Below are 20,234 nucleotides of genomic sequence, written 5' to 3' on the forward strand. Positions count from 1 at the left end.
CTGTAGCTCAGATTCAGTCCTTGCCCAGGAACTTCCATATGGTGCAGGATCAGCCATAATGATAGAACAAAAAACACCAAGCCCTCCTGAGGCCCCTGCCTTCCTCCAGCTCTTCCTCCAGCTGTCCATTCTTGTTCTTCAACTCTCAGCTCAAATGTTACCTCTTTGAAGGAGTTTCCTTGTTTAGTTCATGTGAATGAGCTTCTCCAAGGAGTCCCCAGCTCATTAATTTCATGGCTCCAGTACTCATTAGGAATTAGGTATAATTGATTATACCAATTGTGTACAGTTCTCTTTCATCCTTTCAAATAGTCATGGTTTGCCTACCTTCTGATCCCCTCTCATGTTTAGCTCTGGGGATGTGGTGTGAACCAGATGAAGTTCATTGTGCAAACAGGGTCAGCAAACTGAGATAGACAGATAAAGCAAATAGCAGGGGACTGGAGGACGTAAGAACTAATGGCTGATAGGAGAACATCGCAAATAAATGGGCAATGGGCATTTTATTCAAACTGCTTTTGAAGAAGCTAACTATTATAGAAAATGTACCTGCTGTATAGCATTGGGAACTGTATCTAGTCACCTGTGATGGAGCATGATGGAAGATAATGTGAGAAAAAGAATGTATACATATATATGTGTGACTGAGTCACTTCGCTGTACAGTAGAAAGTTGACAGAACACTGTTAACCAACTATAATGGAAAAAATAAAAATCATTTAAAAACTCTATTTGAAGCTTTATCTCATGGCATAAGTGCCAGGAGGAGTAAAAAGTTAAATGTGCAGGAGTTCCCGTCGTGGCGCAGTGGTTAACGAATCTGACTAGGAACCATGAGGTTACGGGTTCGATCCCTGCCCTTACTCAGTGGGTTAAGTATCCGGCATTGCCGTGAGCTGTGGTGTAGGTCGCAGATGCGGCTCAGATCCCGCATTGCTCTGGCTCTGGCGTAGGCTGGCAGCTACAGCTCCAATTCAACCCCTAGCCTGGGAACCTCCATATGCCGCAGCAGCAGCCCAAGAAATGGCAAAAAGACAAAAAAAAAAGTTAAATGTGCAAATGAAACTATAAACTAGACAAAATTCCCTTATCTAGAGATGGAAAAGAATGACAAAGTCCAAAAGCATGGAAAGAAACTCTATGAAATGATAGACCAATTACATGATAACTATTTTTGGTATCAAAAGAAAATCATAAAATTAGGAGTGAACAAATTGGAGATAATATGACAGGTGGGAATAATAAAAAGGCTGATAATATTAGTAGAGCATATCTCCTCAGTTCTGAAGCTCTTTTTTCTTTGCATTTTAATGCTTCCTGGAATGTTTTCCCATCACTATGTGCATTTAATATGGTCAATAAAAATGCTAAATCAATAGTAGATCTCATAAGTAATAACATGTGCATCTTACAATCAAAGTGTTATTTTTAAGTGCCTGCAAATTAGTATCAACATTGAAATTCCTGGTAGAAAAGACCTAATTCATTCATTCATCCAGCAAGTATTTGAGTGTTTATGATGGAGCAAGGTGGTAGGTGTAGAGTGGTAAACAATTTAGATAAAAATCCTTGCTTTCAACCGCCTTCTCTAAGCCAGTCATGCCTCATACCCTGGACACCACTTCTATACAATCTGAGATCCATCATTTCAGTGAGAATAAGTACCTTGGCCAAGGCCACTCAGTAGTTAAGTGATAGAAGCAGGTCTAATCAAATCTGCCTGGCTCTAAACACTATGCTCTTTCCTCAGATTACCATAATCATTGAGCTCAGTGGAGTTTTCACACCCAGTTCTTGCTGACAACACTATTATTCCCTGTGCCCTTCCTTCTCTTCTGCCTCAGCATTGGGTTTAGGACTCCGTCAAAGAACAGCTGGTGGAAACAGAAAGATGGTGGTGGAGGCTCCAGCCAGGGCTGGTATCTTTTTAGCGAAGAATAAAGTTTTGCCTACAAGTCATATAAAAAGACTAATCCTACCTTATTTAGGCACCCTCCTATGTGCTTTTAAAACATGTGCTAATATATAATATATAATTACATCATTTAAATCTGAACACACATTGTAGCAATAAAAAGTAAACAATTTGCAGGCATCGTTTGGGGAAGGATGAAAAGGAAAAAGAACAAACCAGACACTGTTCTCTATGTTTCAGAGAAGCATAATTAAAAGCTGTCTTGGAATTCCTGTCGTGGCTCAGCAGGAACAAATCCGACTAGTATCCATGAGGATGCGGGTTCGAGCCCCGGCCTTGCTCAGTGGGTTAAGAATCCAGTGTTGCTGTGAGCTGTGGTGTAGGTCACAGACACTGCAAGATCCTGCATTGCTGTGGCTGTGGCGCAGGCTGACAGCTGTAGCTCCCATTCAACCCCTAGCCCGGGAACTTTCATATGCAGTGGGTGCAGCCCTAAAAAGCAAAAGGAAAAAAAAAAAAAAAAGGAAGCTGTCTTATGTGGGATTCTCTGGAAGCAGAGCCTTCCCTGGGGATTTCTTGTGCAAGTGATTTATTGAATGTGCATTCTCAGGAGAAGGGGAGAAGGAAGGAGTGAGTGTGGGGACAAGTTAAACAAGGATGTGGTGTCCACTGGAGACAAGCTTTCCCGCATCCCATGGATGTCTCTAGAGGGTGACTTGTGCAAGTGATCCCACAGTGAGGCAGGGGAGGTGATCTTTCATACCCCATGTCATCCAGTCATTGGCTGGGTGCTGCCCACTGGCCAGGTGTGGCTTAACTAACCCAAGGTGGCTGGGGGCCATGTGCCTGAGAAGGAGGCAGCTGTGAGCCATGAGTGGCCAACTCCCAGCCCCTAGGGATGGGTACACTGACCAGTAAAGGGGATTTGGGGGGACACCAAGGACATCCACTGTACAAGTCCAAAAGGAAATCAATTTGTAAGATTAATTTGTAAGTGATAGATTTTGACACATAGCAGGAGTCCTCTACCTCCATACAACTTTGGAACACAGGAGTAATTATCAAAGAGCTTGTTGGCTTTTATTTCACTTTAGGGTGTTAACGGTATTATTAGATCAGCTGTGGTCGAAGAAAATTTGTTCCTAAGGAAGGTGTCATGGCAGGTATGCTCTGCAAAGGCTAAGAATGTTCTTATGGAAATTTTTAAGTTATGATTGGAAAAAGGTAAAGTGAGTAAGAGATATAATTGGAAACAATGATCAAAAAACTACCTTATATAATATAATAGCAGCTTTGTCGGAAAATGGTACTGAAGTGCTTCAGCCTCATACATTTTTATTCTATATTTTTCTAAAATTATTTTACACATTGGCATTTCCATGGAAATAGTCTTTTTGCTAATAGCACTTTCCAGAGAATGATAAACGTCATGGACGTTTACCAAAACCCTTAGATTGTACCACACCAAGAATGAACCCTAATGTAAAGTGTGGACTTTGAGTGATACTGATGAGTCAATGTAGGCTCACTGATTTAGTAAATGTAGCACTCCGGTTGGGTGTGTTGTGGGTGCTTCTGGGGAGAGGGGATGTGGTAACTCTGTACTTTCTGCTACATTTTGCTGTGAATCTAAAAGTAAGGGAGTGGGAGGGATCAGGAGCTTGGGCTTATCAGACACAACTTAGAATAGATTTACAAGGAGATCCTGTTGAATAGCATTGAGAACTTTGTCTAAATACTCATGTTGCAACAAAAGAAAGGCTGGGGGGAAAAATGTAATTGTAATGTATACATGTAAGGATAACCTGACCCCCTTGCTGTACAGTGGGAAAATAAAAAAAAAAATTATAAATAAATAAATAAATAAATAAATAAAATTAATTAATTAAAAAAAATAAAAGTAACCCCCCCAAAAAGTCTATTTTTTAACGTGTATATTCAATGAAATATTATTACTCAGTCATAAAAAAGAATGAAATCATGCCATTTGCAGCAACATGGATGGACCTAGAGATGATCATACTAAGTGAAGTAAATCAGAAAAAGACAATTACGGTATATCCACTTCTACGTGGCATCTAAAAAAAAATGATACAGGAAGTTCCCATTTTGGCACAGCAGAAATGAATCTGACTAGTAACCATGAGGTTGTGGGTTCGATCCCTGGCCCTGCTCAGTGGGTGAAGGATCCAGCGTTGCTGTGAGATGTGGTATCCAGATGAGGCTCGGTCCTCTGTCGCTGTGGCTTTGGCTGTGGCTGGCAGCTGTAGCTCTGATTCAACCCCTAGGAACCTCCATATGCGGTGGATGTGGCCCTAAAAAGCAAAAAAAAAAAAAAAAAAGATATAAATGAACTTATTTACAAAAGAGAAACAGACTCACAGACATAGAAAACAAACTTAACGGTTGCCAAAGGAAAAGCAGAGAAGGACAAATTAGAGGAGTTTGGGATTAACATATACATGCTACTGTATATAAAATAAACAACAAGGTCCTACTGTGATGTCCCTGTACTGTGTGTAAGTGATTTCTGAATCACTTTGCACCTGAAACTAACACAACATTATAAATAATCTATACCTCAATTAAAAATAAAAAGAAAAAAGTATATGACTATACAGAAAGCTGACTCTCCTGGCCTGTCAGTTGCCTTTTCCTAAAGACAGAGGCAATGTTTTGGCAACCTTTTATTTATTTATTTATTTTTACTTTTTTATTTTTTTGTCTTTTTAGAGCCGCATCTGAGGCCTATGGAGGTTCCCAGGCTAGGGATCTATTCGGAGCTGTAGCCGCTGGCCTGCGCCACAGCCACAGCAATGTGGGATCAGAGCCAAGTCTGTGACCTACACACAGCTCACGGCAACTCCGGGTCCTTAACCCACTGAGCAAGGCCAGGGATCAAACCCACCACCTCGTGGTTCCTAGTCAAATTCGTTTCCACTGCACCGCCAGGGGAACTCCTGGCAACCTTTAAAAATAAAGTTCTTCTCACCTGGACGTCCGTTTCCACCATCTCTAGTCTAGTTTTATTTCTCTAGTAGGCAGGAAATTTAGTTTGGAAATGCCATCCTGACAAGATCACCGGTACTTCAGAGAGTCCCTCATGTAGGATGGTTAAAACAGAATAGTTGGAGTTCCCGTTGTGGTTCAGTGGGTTAAAAACCTGACATAGTGTCCCTGAGGATGTGGGTTCAATCCCTGGCCTCGCTCAGTGGGTTAAGGATCCAGCGTTGCTGTGAGCTGTGGTGTAGGTAGCAGATACAGCTGGGATCTGGCATTGCTGTGGCTGTGGTGTGGGCTATGAAGGATACATACATAACACATCCACAAGATTTCACATACACACACACCCCTTCCTTAAAGGAAAAAAGAAAACATTACCCACTGCATATAGTATTTGACCCATTTCCAGAATGCCTGTTGCTATTATGTAGATTCAACCTACAAAAAAAATTTAACATGTTAAGCTTTTAACCAACTTCTTAGAATTATTTCCTTTCCTGATATTCACATAAAACGCTGGTTGTTTGTTGTTGGTGGTTTTTTTTTCTATTACTTTCATCCCAGCAGACAGGTAGCTCCCCCACCAGCAGATATTTCAAACTGAAGTTAATAGGGATGAAAATGAAAACTAATAACCTTTATCAAATTATAGTGCGATTTACCTTATAAGCTGCTTAGCGTTTCTATAGAAACACAATCTGCTGAGTTTTATTGCAGAAGTGTGACTCCCTGAAGACGAGATGACTTTTCTAATGCCATTTGTGGGTTTCTTCCCGCCACAGGCCTTGAACCGGGGCATTGCTGCTGTCAAGGAAGATGCAGTGGAGATGCTGGCCAGCTACGGGCTGGCGTACTCCCTCATGAAGTTCTTCACGGGGCCCATGAGTGACTTCAAGAATGTGGGCCTGGTGTTTGTGAACAGCAAGCGGGACAGAACCAAAGCTGTCCTGTGCATGGTGGTGGCCGGCGCCATTGCCGCTGTCTTCCACACCCTAATAGGTAAGGCTGTGCCCCCTCCCCTGAGGATCTAGCTTCTGTAATTCCTTTTTTCCTCTTGATGTATTTACATGCCTTTTTTTGTCATCAGTGAATTCTCCCATAATTATTAAATATGTCTCCTGAAAATTTCAAGGGATAGAAGGATTGGAGTTTATGCTCCTAGATCAAGGAAAAAAAAACATCTTTTCTCTGGGAAGCTGAAGTTTTATATCTCTGATTCCCAAACCCCATGTCAGAAAGGGATCAGTTCCATGAAGAGGTGAGGGGATCTAAGACTGGCATTCGGTAAGGTCAAAAAAATGTCAGGTGCTTTGGTGAGAGACAGGCCTTACTGTATAGACTCACTTAACCTTTTTTTTTTTTTTGTCTTTTTAGGACCGCACCTATGGCATATGGAAGTCAAATCAGCCACGGCCATGTCTGCCACCTACGCCACAGCTCACAGCAACACCAGATCCTTAACCCACTGAGCGAGGCCAGGGATTGAACCCGCATCCTCATGGATACTAGTTGGGTTCATTACCCCTGAGCCACAACGGGAACTCCTCACTTAATTTTAAGAATAAAAACAGAATGATTGTTAGGATTAAGGCTTATCAGCAGTTAAGGGCAGATTGTTTTACATATTAAAATGAACTCATTTTAGGGCTTAATGCTTCTATTTTAGACAAGACTAAATACTCTTGGCGTAATATTCTTTCCGTTAAACACCAAGAAAATTATGTCACGAAGTAACTGGCCTACAGTTTCACCAGGAGAAGGCTCCATCCTTTAGAGCTGGATTTCTACTTCTGCTGCCTTCTTGGTGGTGATGAAAACCCCAAGAGCTTGATTTCAGAACCCTTTGGCTTTAAAACAGCTCAGTTTACTTGGCATAAAAATTGAATGGCACACCTACTGAACCCAGTTACATAAAGCCTGTGAACGACATTTCACAAAGCCATTGTGTGCTTTCAAGTTGTCATTGGTTGTATAAGAACCATGAGTGTCCACGGTGAATGAGAGCCAAGAGATTAACCTAAAGCATTCACAGTGTACTCAGGTGTCAACTGATATTTACTCATGTAATTGCGGATCCAAAAGTAAATGGACTGAGGTCTTTGTGGTTTTCCTTTTGATGTAGCATAGAATTTCATGCTAAGAATGGTGTGAACCAGTGGTTGCTCCTCATGGGCCAAATATCCAGTCAAAGTGTGGATTTGGGCTCAGAGCTTTATTTGGGCCCAGAGCTTCAGAGCATGGGATGGAAAAGAGATGCCTTTCTTTCTCTCAACTCACTCAACACTAACTTATCGACTGAGTTTTGAAGAAAACTTCTGCAGCCAGATTTGATCTGGACCATTTTCAAAGGTGGTATGTGTGTTTGAGCAAATTCCACACGTGAAATGAGTAGGTCTAAATACATCTTTGCCTTAAAAGGAAGATAAATTAGTTTTTGCTACTTACTTTCAAGTAAACCCAACATTCCCTGTTTTAGTCATACTTGAATGAGACTTTGGGACTAACAGCTAATTACTCATGGTCAGTAATTAAGGAAAAGTTGAGCGTAGTGTTATTGACACTGTTGGGAGGAACATTTGGTCATTAAAAAAAAAAAGTCATTTTCCAAGTTAAATCCAAGTTTTTCCATTTTGAATTGGAATCATAAGATCTTAAATTTGGAGTTCCCTTTGTAGCTCAGGTTAAGGACCCGATGTCTCTTTGAGGACGTGGGTCCAATCCCTGGCCTCACTCAGTGGGTTAAGGATACAGCATTGCCACAAGCTGTGCCACAGGCTGCAGGTACAGCTCTGATTCAACCCCTGGCCTGGGAACTTCCATATGCCACAGGTGTGGTGGTAAAAAGAAAAAAAAGGAGTTCCCGTCGTGGCGCAGTGGTTAACGAATCCAACTAGGAACCATGAGGTTGCGGGTTCGGTCCCTGCCCTTGCTCAGTGGGTTAACGATCCGGTGTTGCCATGAGCTGTGGTGTAGGTTGCAGACGCGGCTCGGATCCCGCGTTGCTGTGGCTCTGGCGTAGGCCAGTGGCTACAGCTCCGATTCAACCCCTAGCCTGGGAACCTCCATATGCCGCGGGAGCGGCCCAAGAAATAGCAACAACAAAAAAGACAAAAGACAAAAAAAAAGAAAAAAAAATTTTTTTTAATTAAATCTTAAATTTGAACCACAACAGTTCTATACCCCAGATATATTTAACAATTGCTTTTATCACTGTGGATATTTTTATAATTATAGCTTTTTTCCCCTTCTACCAAAGAAATGCATTCTACAGTTACTAAGAAAGCATGTATTCATGCCTTTCAAAGATTTAAAACTCAAATTTTAATGATTTTCCCTCCTCAAGTTTGTTGGCCTCATTTCAATTTTCTGCCTAACTTTTTGATTCTTCTCTTGCCTCTGCTATCTGCTGCCTCAGGCATCTCTGCTCACCTTCCTTCCTCCTCCTCCTTTTTCTGCTAATCTTGTTAAGCTTTTCTTTACTCAGATCTGGCCCATTCTTTGTTTCTCCTGACCTTGACCACAAGCTCCAGATGAGATGTAGCTCTGTTGGCATCCCCCACATCTTCCAACGTTATTTTCCCAGCACCAATAAATATCCCCCCATTCAGTTTCTACTTTATGATATGTCACCTACACTACATACTAAAGTCCATTTTCACGTCTTAATGCTGAAAACAGCTTACTTACATTTTGACTTCAATGGTCAGCTCTCAGATAACTAACTATGCTTGTGACAGGGGAACGGTGCAAATAAACCAAAAGAGTAAATATTCCGAATATATGAACTGAGAAGCCATTGTCTGCTCTGAGGCAGTCTTCCTAATTATATTTGCTTGGTCTCATAGTGAAATGAGTATATATTCCCTACAAAAACAGCTCCTGAGTAGGGCTTAGAGTAAGTACCAGAAGCCATATGTTACAAATTCAGCGTGCTTAACTCAAGAGTGAAATTAGGAACCAGGCTAATCTAGGCTTGAAACCTAATTTCTCTATATTATTTTGTTTGGGCAAAACTAGTCTAATTGCCTTAAACTTTCCTCATTAGGTGCTATTTCCCTCTCTCCTTTGTGAATTTTTTACTTTTATCAAGACCTTCTAACGTCTCCATGATATTTATATTAGGACATGTGAGAGAATGAAGGAGGAGGAGGTTCTTTCTCTTAGGGGTTGGTTCTGAAAAGCTCATGGGGTAGGTCAGCTCTTTACTAGCTCTAAAAGCATGAGCTGTATTGCAGCACAACTCTTTCTAATTTCTCCCTTATCTTCAGTGCAAAATGGGATTGAGAATCTGACCACATGCTCTACATTAACATTTTGCTATAGCCCCATAAGATTCCAAATGGTGACCCTTCTTATCTATTACGTTTCTATTAATTCCATCAAACCTCAGGCTTGTGGTTTTAACACCATCACTGTGTTCTGTGGGTGTTTTTGTTTTGTTTTATTTTGTTTTCATTTAATGGCCAATCCTTGGTTTGCTTTTTCTTTCTTTCCTAATTGACCTGCTTATTCATTTTATTCTTTACAATATTAGTTACTTTTCCCGGCAAGATGCCTTCTGTACATTTAATGAATATGTTCTTCTTTTTTTAAGAAATGGTCCAACATTAATAAAATTCATCCATTTTCCCTTATGATGTTATTAATATGAATGTTACCTCTAAGGAGACACACCACTAGTATTAGTAGAGCTGATGTTCTTGCTTCGAATTTCAGGGGCTTTGACTAAAGAGTAAGAATTGCCCCTGTTTAACTCGCTTTTAAAACAATCCAATCCCCATCTATCAAAAAAAAAAAAAAAGAACTTGTTGAATAAATAGTATATACATGCCATTCAGGTCCTATTGATCAAAAGTTGCGTACAGAGGTGAGATCTGTATAAAAGATTTGGTGGCCAGATAATGCCCTTTTCCTCAAGGGGATGTAGTTGATAGGAAAGCATGCACATTCAACACCAAAAGAAAAGCTATTTTCAGCCTGCGGACACTATTGAGAGATGGTGGAAGTAAACCAGAATCAAAGTGGGGGGAGCTGAAAACCACTCTTGGACTTGAAGACGCACAGGGACAGTAAGAAAGTAAGACACGGAGCTGTTGGGGAGGAAAAGCTGTGGGGTGCACACAGCAAACACATATTTACAAATCAGGGGAGAATAAAGCAAATGAGTTCAGTGTTGAATGTCACAGGTATGGGGGTGGATGCCCAATGCTAGGGTCGGGGCACGTAACCAGGTAAAGGGGGTTTGGAGCCCGAGACCATAGTAGAGCCCATTAAACAACACAGACAGCAAAAGGGGGAAGGTGGGGAGAGCAGGGAAGGACAAAGTAGAAGGAGAACCAGCAGGAAAGACATTATGCTTTGAGCTCTACGTCTCTACCTGGGTCCCTTGGATAGCCTTTGCCACCAGTGGGCATTTTTTTGTGATGTCTCAAGGTCAGCTATATTGAATAAAGCAGATTTATACTAGTCTTCATATGTTTAACACAGCTTTAACAACAAGAAAGATCTGTATGCTCTGCTTCTTTACTGCTTTATAATCGCATGGTCTCTAAATAAATTTTTTATATTTAGAAAAGCTGAACGTATTCTGTCATTCTGCATAATCTCCTTATGCACTAGTGCCCTGGCTAGGTACTAAGATTTTTTTTTTTTCAAATGTTGTGTATTCCATGGTGCCTCCAGTCATTGAAGAAATCCCGATTCCCAGCATGATCATGTCTAGCTTTGATTTATTTTCCAATCTGGATGTATGTCAACATTTCAAACTTTTCAGTATCTACTGATAATCTACCAGTTGCTGAAAGATATTCTTCACTTTAGAAGGATTTTAAATGTGAATGTCTCCAGCTTTGGAAAACTCAGTGTCACATTAGTTCTTTATCTTCACTAACCTGGTGTCACATCTGGGCAGCCTTTGACAGGTCACAGTAAGATGTTAGAGGCAGACTCAGGTCAGAGTGGACCAAAACCTCCTTTGTAGTGTCATCACTTATTGTGGTTGCCCCAATAAAGGACAGGACTTTCACTAGGTCCTTTTTAATGCATTTGCTGTAAACAATGTTCTTTGTGTTTCATATTCATTTTCCTCTCTCTCTCTTTTTTTTTTTTCTTTTTGGACCTAATTGATAAGCCAAGCATTCTCCCATCCTTGAGAGATAGGCACATGGTTGTTGTGGATTTTCCCAGACATGGCTGGAGTGGATCCCACTGACCACACAGGCGCTTCCTCAGGAAAGTGTGGTGGAGATTGTGAGCAGAAGATGGCTCAAGAAAATGTACCCCAACCCAAAAACCTTATGCAGTTTAGCCAACTGAGTAACCACTTGGAATTGTGTAGAACTGACAGACTTGAAATCTAGAAGATCCGCTGGCCAAAAAGTTGAGGTCCATTCTATGTGTACGTGTAGCCTGGCTCAGGATACCCTAATTGCAGAAGACTTGGAGTGTGGCTAGCTTTGTGTTCTTGGCCTTTGTTGGCCATCTGCCATTAAGTGTCCCTTTTTAAGCTAAATTGTACCCACTGCTCTTATCATGGACTCATCTCTGAGACTACATTTTTTTCTTTTTCTTTTTCTTTTTGGGGCAACACATGCAGCATGTGTTAGTTCCTAAGCTAGGAGTTTGAGGCCTACACCACAGACTTAGCAACACTGGATCCAAGCCACATCTGTGACCCACACCACAGCTTGCAGCAATTCTGATCCTTAACCCACTGAGTGAGGCCAGGGATTGAACCCGCATCCTCACAGAGATAGCATCAGGTCCTTCACCCACTGAGCACAATGGGAGCTGAGACCCCATTTTTTTTATGATTTTTATTTTTTTCTGTTATAGCTGGTTTACAGTGCTCTGTCGATTTTCTGCTCTACAGCATGGTGGCCTAGTTACACATACATGTATAGATTCTTTTTTCTCACATTATCATGTTCCATCATAAGTGACCAGACATAGTTCCCAGTGCTACACAGCAGGATCTCATTGCTTATCCATTCCAAAGGCAGTAGTCTGCATCTGTTAACCCCAAGCACCCCATCCATCCCACTCCTTCCCCCTTGGCAAGCACAAGTCTATTCTCCAAGTCCATGATTTTCTTTTCTGTGGAAAGGTTCATTTTGTAAACCTCAGGGCATGGGGTTTGCCACACGAGACCTTAATTTAGGCCAGGGGTCAGGTCAGCTATTATCCTATTTCTCTCCCTCTTTATCTGTAAAAGAGAAGAAAATTTGTGGGCCTTATATTTGGTTTCATTGGGGTCAATGTTAATTTCACATGCACGGAAGTTAGTATTGCCTGAACTCCTAATTCCCATTGATGTAGAGACCACTGCTGGGAATTTTTTTATTTCTTTACACATTTATTCTCTGCAGTGATCTGTAAGGCCTCTTTCATGTTCCGAGGGGGCCTGGGCAGTCCGTGGAATTCAGAGGAACACAACTCGCAGGTTTCTGTGCTCCCACAGTGAGCAACTGAAGTAGTTTCTAGAGTGGTTCTGTTTGTTGGTCTCCCCTCATTGGCCAAGTTTTCTCTTATTCGTGGACTATAAACCAGTCCTGTAAGGGGTAAATTGGTACAATATTATATAATTTAATCCAACAAAGGTGCTAGGAATGGACAGGCAGTTTCTGCATGGTCTCACAATGTATTGGCAACAAACCACCCCAATACTTAGTGACTCGTAACACAAGCACCTCTGCTTGATCACCAGGCTGTGGGTTGGTGGGGCGGTTCTTTTGGACCTGGCTGTGCTTAGCCCCCTGTGGTCGGCTGAGAGTCAGGAGGAGGCTCCGCTGACTTTGGTGGGCTCACTGGAGGACCTTCAGTTGATGGTGGGCTTATCTAGATGGTCTGTGCTGAAATAGCTGAGCTCTCTTTCACATTACCTCTCGTCTTCCACCAGCCCGACCTTGTTTAAACAGCTGTGGCAGGAGTTCCCACTGTGGTGCAATGGGATCGGCGGCATCTTGGGAGCACTGGGACACAGGTTCAGTCCCCAACCCCTTAACTAGTGGGTTAAGGATCCAGCGTTGCTCCAGCTGCAGCTTAGGTCACAACTGCGGCTTGGGTCTGATTCCTGGCCCAGGAACTGCATTTGCCGAGGGGTGACAAAAAAGAAAAAAAAAAAAAAAAGCAGCTGTGGCAGTACTTCAAGTGAGAGAGCGAGGCACCTGAGGTCTCTTGGGACAAGAGTCAGAATCGGCTCCCCATCACTGCCACTGCACTGACCAGGACAAATCATAGGTCAGCTCAGCCTGGAGGGGTAGGGAAATAGACCCCAACTTCTTAGAAGAGGAACCATAAAATCACATCGCAAGGTAGGGATATAAGGAGAGAAGAATGGCAGACACTTTGGCCATCAGTCCACCCCAGTCATCTCTGTGGGGGATTATGGATTCATGCATTTATTCCATCGATATAGTCTGAACACTTACTACGTGGCAAACAGTGGGCTAGAATCCTGGGGTTTCAGACATAAGGCATGCTCTCTAGAGAGAAGCTAAAATTATAAAATAAATCATTACAAAGCCCACTCTTATCAAGGCTTGATACCAATGAGATAGAATTTAAGTTCTTGTGTTAAAACTTCACATTTACTTTCCTTACTTCATGCATTGGGCTTATGACATCTCTCCAAGGCTTGGGCAATGTTTGCCCTTCCCATCTTCCTATCTTCCAGATAAATATTGCATGGGTGCAAATGATAAATGAAACGAGTGGCTCATATATACTATATGTATCTCAGCCCTCATGCAGGTGACTCGCCTCTCCACAGCTGGGTTCGTTGGCACAGTACCACGTACATACACGTCCTTCAGCCGTATTTGCTGAAGTGATTTAAACATGGCCCAATCACCATACAAACACACACGCTTTGGAAACGAGCCATTGGAAACACAGGGGTGAAGCTACCTGCCCTGTGAAAAGCCTAGTGAACAGAACATGTGGATCAGTCAATAGAACTTGGGTGCCTTTTAAGCATGGGAACTAAGGAATTTGAATTAGAACAAGGGGTTCTCGAATGGGCCTCTTGGAAATACACATATTATTCTTTTACTAAAGTGAGAGGAGGTCTTTTCCTTCAAGGCCCATAGGAAAATTATAGACAATGAAACTTTTTTGATTGATATTAATATTTTGTGGCATTTTACAAGAGGTGCTGGCAATTTCTGGTTGAACAAATTTTGAGAACCCCTGATTCTGGAAAGAGTCCATCCCTCTGGTGGGCTGAGGTCAGAGGAGCTAGGAACTTGAATGGCCCTTCCTGTTTCTTGTCTGGGCAGCTCACAGCTGTCCACCTGCACATGGGTCACGTCCACGTCCTGCTGCAGCCATGCCATGAAATCCATTTACAGTGGGTTCAGAAACCTTGCTTAATTTTTCTCTTTTCTGTTCTCCTTTTCATAAGGAATATAAGCTCTTTCAGAACAGTCTTGGTAAAGGCAGTTTATAGAAGATGAAGGTTACTAAACATTGTTAAGGCCGCGAGCCTGGTAATTATGGACTCCATGCAAAGCACTTTAAACAAATTACCCCCAGCCTATAGCTCTCGCCAGAAACAGCTTGGGGACGGGGGAGGGGAGGAGGTATTGAGTGAAAAACAGCTGCTGGGATTTTACTTTCCCAGCTCACAGGGTGGAAACAGCCATTGTAGTTATAATCAGGCTCTCCTGCTGCATAGGGGAGGCGTGAAAGGAAGAAAAAAGGGAAGAAAAAGCTTCTTTCCTGGGCCTCCAAAGTTTTCCTCTAGTAGCTAAAAGAAAACAAGAAGTACAAAGAGGCAAAAGCATCGTTGGGGAGTTCCTGCTGTGGCTCAGTGGGTTAAGAACTTGACACTGTCTGTGAGGATTCGGGTTTGATCCCTGTCCTCGCTGTTGGGTCAAGGATCTGGCGTTACTCTGTCTGTGGCATAGGCTGGTAGCTGCAGCTCCAATTCAGCTCCTAGCCTGGGAACTTCCATCTGTCACAGGTGCGGCCGTGAAAAGAGGGGGAAAAAGCATCCTTGGGCCCGTTGGCCACCAGGTACCCTGGAACCTGGAGACCCGGGAGCTGCAGGCAGAACAAAGCAGGGGGCTGAGTTGGGGGTGGGGAGGCACATCCTGGTAGCTCAGCACTCAGCCTTCCTTCAGCCCCTGCTCAACTTCAGATGTTTGCTCTTCATTGCCCTGCCTACAGGCACTGTTGCTGGTGTTTTAGTTAAAATATATTAGTAAGTTGGCATATGTAGGGATAGTCAGAGAAGTTAGAAGAACTTATTTGTACTGATCCCTGTACACTCAGGCTGTACCAGCACAATGCACGGCCTGTCCACAGCTACTCCAACTCACATGCCCCTTCTTTTTTTGCTTCCACCCCAGAATCTCACAGAAAAAGGATTCTCTCCTTTTCTCAGAAGCTGCCTTTATGTGTTATCTAGGGCTGTCCTGAAAAGCACCACAGACAGGGGCACTTGAACACAGATGTGTCATCTCAGAGGCTGGAGGCTGGAGGTGGTGGCAGGCTGGGTTCCATGTGAAGCCATGAGGGAGAATGTTCCAGGCTTCTCTCCAGCTCTCCGTAGTTTGCCATGTATGATGCTTCTTGGCTTGGCGAAGCATCTCCCCATCTCTGCCTCCATGTTCTCATGGTCTTCTCACGTGCCTCTGTATCTGTGTCCAAATGTTCTAAAAAAGGACACCAGTCATGTCAGGCCGAGAGCCTGCTCTACTCCAGCGTGACCCCATCTGAACTAATTATACCTGCAGTGACCCTGTTGCCAAATCAGGCCACGTTCTGAGGTTCTGTGGGCCAGGACACAACACATGGATTGTGAAGGAGCCCGGGTTAAACTATACATCGCCCCCTGGAGCTCAGCCTTCCACCAGTTTTGAGGTCCTGGCTTTGACCATGCAATCAAGCGGAATGGACAGAGTCTTGAGATAGGAGCCAAGAAGTAGCATCATTTGGGATCATATAGCTTTATATATATTAAAAAAGGAGTAGGAAACCTGAAACTTTTCATAATAGTAAAGCTGTGAGATCAAGATGAGGAAGAAGTAAAGATTCTTCAATGGCACGAGAAACTTTTGTTTTTTAAAGCACACTAGAATTTTTGTCGTAATATTTCCTCCTTGTCAAGCCTCCCACCATCTTGAATTGAAGCTAAATTTAGGTAAATAAGCTTTGTGTTTAGATGAAAGCTCTAGAGGATTTGAGGAGTGTCCTGTGACACTAAAATATATCTTTGAACGAACTAATGTGTTTCCAGATTAAGAGACAAAAGTAACCTGCTTTTTGTTTCCCCTGAAGTATTGAAGAAACAATAGGAGAAAACTGAGTTAGCCTAATTTTGTACCGTTTGGTGGTTTGTCTCTGTTCTTTACAGAAACTCCTCTCCAGGGGAGTTCCCACTTCGGCACAGTGGAAACAAATCCGACTAGTAGCAATGAGGTTGCCGGTTCGACCCCTGGCCTTGCTTAGTGGGTTAAGGATCCAGTGTTGCCTCCAGCTGTGGTGTAGTTGGAAGACGTGGCTCGGAACCCACGTTGCTCTGGCTGTGACGTAGGCCGGCAGCTGCAGCTCCAATTAGACCCCTAGCCTGGGAACTTCTGTATGCCGCAGGTGCAGCCCTAAAAAGCAGAAAGAAAGAAGGAAGGAAGGAACTCTTCTCCAGGTGTGAGAAGTGACAGAGAAAGCCTGGGTTGTATTTTGGACTTGCCAGCTGGCATTTTTTGGGCTCTAACCTTTACCAGGGAATTTTAGCTGATGAGCTATTCATAGCCAGGCTCGTGCACTTGGCATGACATTGCTCTGCTTGCAAAGTGTGGCAGCCTTTACCATTGCCAGCGGCCTCTGCGGGAGGGGCAAGGAGCGAGCAGGGTCAGGACCACAAATGTGCAGGTTGACAGCAGCCACAGTTTCCAAGTTTCAGCACCAACGCCAGCTGTGTGTAGGATACAGTCACACATTCATCCTGGCTTTGTGTTCCGTCAGTGGCTCTTCTGGACCCACTACACTCCACACCTGACAACTGGGCTCACCTGGCAGCTCACCCTCTGGTTTCCACCTCTGCCCCCCACCCCCTGGCAGAACTTGAACTCTCTCTTCTGCATCTGCCTCCTCACCAGCCTCGTTCTCTGGATGTCTTAGCCACTCCAGCCCCTGCCCCTTGAAGTCACTGACTTGTCCCTCTCCCTCTGCTGGGGTTCCTATTTGTACATTTAAATATCTTTGATACCATCCAGAAAACCACACTTAATTCAGCATCCCCACAATTCCAGACTAATTCTCGAAAAAGGATGGAAGAGTGTATAGTGATGTCACCCCCAAACTTTGAAATGGGGGGAGGGATTCATATTATTTCATATGAAAGGAGACTCTCACTCCCTTCTGTCTCCTATCTGATTTCAAGCAGTTTATGCTGTTGTCAGTACATAAATATTCATATTTATAAGTGAGTGAACACTGCACAAACACTACAATTAGATCCTGTGTTAAGCACTAGGAAAAACACAAAGATTATTGTTTTCCTATGTAGTTCAAACATGTATCAATGAGGTAGAAAATAGCTTAATATTTTAATTTTTACAAATAATCTCTCTCAAAGCATCTAGCTAATACTTTGGGAGGACCTTTCTCTTTCGTCCTTTCTGTCTCTTTGGCACCTACACTTTCATTCAACCTGGACTGGTTAAGACCCATTGTGTCTCAGTCACACACTGGTCTCAAGTCCTCCTGTTGGGGAGACTCAGAAAGCACCTAGAGTACTTTTCACTGGGCAGGACTATACCCGCAGTTACCACCCTCCTCCCCAGTAAAACTAAACTAAAGGAATGACAAGAGGTTAAAAACTAGCTTTAAAATTGTTATTAAAAAGGCATGTTATGTTGAATCGCTATGTTGTACACTTGGAACTAACATAGCACTGATGGTCAAATATAGTTAATAAAGAAGGGGAAGAAAGAAGGAAAGAAGGAAGGAAGGGGGGGAGGGAGGGAAGCAAGGAAAGAGAAAGAAAAGGAAAGAAAGAAAGAGAAAGAAGGGAGGGAAGGGAGAAGGGCAAGGAGGGAAGGAAGGAAGAAAGAAGGAAAAGAAATATTTAGGTTTAGGAATTTTCTCTTAGCAAACAATTAAGAAGAATATGAAGAAACATTTAACTTCCAAGCTATTCATCCTTGTATTTTACATTATAAAAATAATAGAAAAAACCCACATGTATAATAATAGGAGATTGAGTAAGTGATCCTAAGTAAACGAACAAAAAGGAATTCATTGCAACTATTCAAATGTAGAAGGCTATTATGGATAGATGTTCATAGTTTACAAAAGAGTATGTATATGTATGCTGAATAATATTCCTTGTATGTATAGACCACATTTTGTATGATGCCATTTTTATGTTAAAACACCCAAACATACCCCACCACACACACACCTGAAACAAAAGGGTGATTAGAATCCAGAGTGTCGACTGTGACCCCTTCTGGATAGAGGGTGAATGAGACTGTAGACCATCTCCTTTTTCCTCATCCGATTTTTCTATTTTTTTTTCTACCAACACCCAGATATTGTATTTTGAATTATTTTTAAACTTCTGAGATAAAAAGCTTATTGGGATAACTTTTTCTAAATATGACTGTGCCTATTGTTTTACCTTTTGCAGCATATAGTGACCTAGGCTACTACATCATCAATAAGTTGCACCATGTGGATGAGTCAGTGGGGAATAAAACGAGAAGGGCCTTCCTGTATCTTGCTGCCTTCCCGTTTATGGATGCCATGGTGAGTAGAGAGCGCTAGCAAATTTAAAAAAAAAAAAAAAAGGTAAAAAATATATAACCTAAAATGTACTATGTTAACCATTTTCATTTGACTTTTTATTAAAGTATGGTTGATTTACAATGTTGTGCCAACTTCTGCTGTACAGCAAAGTGACCCTGTACCTTCCCTTTCTCATATTCTCTTCCATCCTCTTCTATCCCAAGAGACTGGAAAGAGTTCCCTGGGCTGTACAGTAGGATCTCATTACTTATCTATTCTAAATGGAATAGTTTGCATCTGTTAGCACCAACTGCCCATCCATCCCACTCCCTCCTCCCCCCACCCCTGGCAACCAGAAGTCTGTTATGTCTGTGAGTCTGTTTCTGTTTTGTATTTAGGTTCACTCGTGCTGTAGTTTAGGTTACACATATGAGTGATATCATGTTAACCATTGCTATGTATGTAGTTTAGGGGTGTGTAGTACATTCACACTGTTGTGAATCTTCAGAACTCTTTTCATCTTGGGATACTGACTTTATTCCCATTAACCACTGACTCTCCATCCTCCCCTCCCCAGCCCTGGCACCTTGGAAGTGGAAATGACCCCACTGATTCCCCCAAAATGGGCAGCACACTTGAAGCTGTCTTCACTGCCTCCGAGTGATTCTAATTGTGATGATGCACACAAAACATAAACTCACCATCTTAACTGTTTTCAAGTGCTCACTTCAGTGGCTTTAGGCGCATTCACATCCTCAGGCTCCCATCACCCCACCCCCACCCTCAGCTCTCCCCATCTGCCCAGCTGAGACTCTTCCCCCTTGGACACCATCCCCCACACCCTCCCCAGCCCCTGGCACCCACCACTCCCCTTCTGTCTGTATGAGCTTGACTGCTCTCAGCACCTCATGAGCAGAATCACACAGTATTTGTCTTTTTGTGTCATTTAACATACCGTCCTCAAGGTCTGTGTTGTATGTAGCCTGTGTCAGCATATCCTTCCTTTTTAAGGCTGAATAATATTCCTTGTATATATAGACTACATTTTGCTTATCCATTTATCCATCACTGGGCATTTGGGTTACTACCACCTTTTGACAATTATGAATAACGCCTCTATGAACATGGATGGGCAAATATCTCTTGGGGTCCTTGGTTTAGTCCTTTTGAGTGTATACCCAGAAGAGGTATTATTGGATCATACAGTAATTCTATTTTTATTTTTCTGAGGACCCATCATTCTGAACCACAGCAGTGCACCATTTTACATCCCCACCAGCAGGGTACAAGAGTTCCAATTGACCACTGGCTTTTAACCAGTCTATCTGGTCAGTTTATTTTATGAGCATTATCTGTATTTGCCACACGTTCTGACTGGAGGCAAGAGAGCTCGTTGGAAAATTTGATCCAAATATAAATTCCTTTCTGATATATTCAGGATCAAAGGATCAGGACAGCTTTTTGATAAATTTACCACTCGTGTGGTATAAGCGCCCAGAGCTTTTTTAGAGTAAGACTCTCTTCAATATACTGATAGGATTTTATTACTTTAATAAGCAGCTTTGCTGGATTAGCTAAGGGT

The 20,234-nt window shown here is 42.5% G+C and overlaps 1 protein-coding gene across 1 annotated transcript in view; it reads left to right on the forward strand.

Annotated features, from left to right (window-relative positions):
• The window catches only part of ANKH (ANKH inorganic pyrophosphate transport regulator), a 165,136-nt gene that overhangs the window by 88,763 nt on the left and 56,139 nt on the right, over positions 1-20,234 (forward strand). The window contains exons 2-3 of the mRNA XM_047767888.1: positions 5,701-5,917; positions 18,555-18,673. Coding sequence (XP_047623844.1) covers positions 5,701-5,917; positions 18,555-18,673 — 336 coding nt within the window. The remainder of the gene's footprint in view (positions 1-5,700; positions 5,918-18,554; positions 18,674-20,234) is intronic.

Source organism: Phacochoerus africanus, chromosome 1 (genome assembly GCF_016906955.1).
Source record: "Phacochoerus africanus isolate WHEZ1 chromosome 1, ROS_Pafr_v1, whole genome shotgun sequence".
Classification (NCBI taxonomy): Eukaryota; Metazoa; Chordata; class Mammalia; order Artiodactyla; family Suidae; genus Phacochoerus; species Phacochoerus africanus.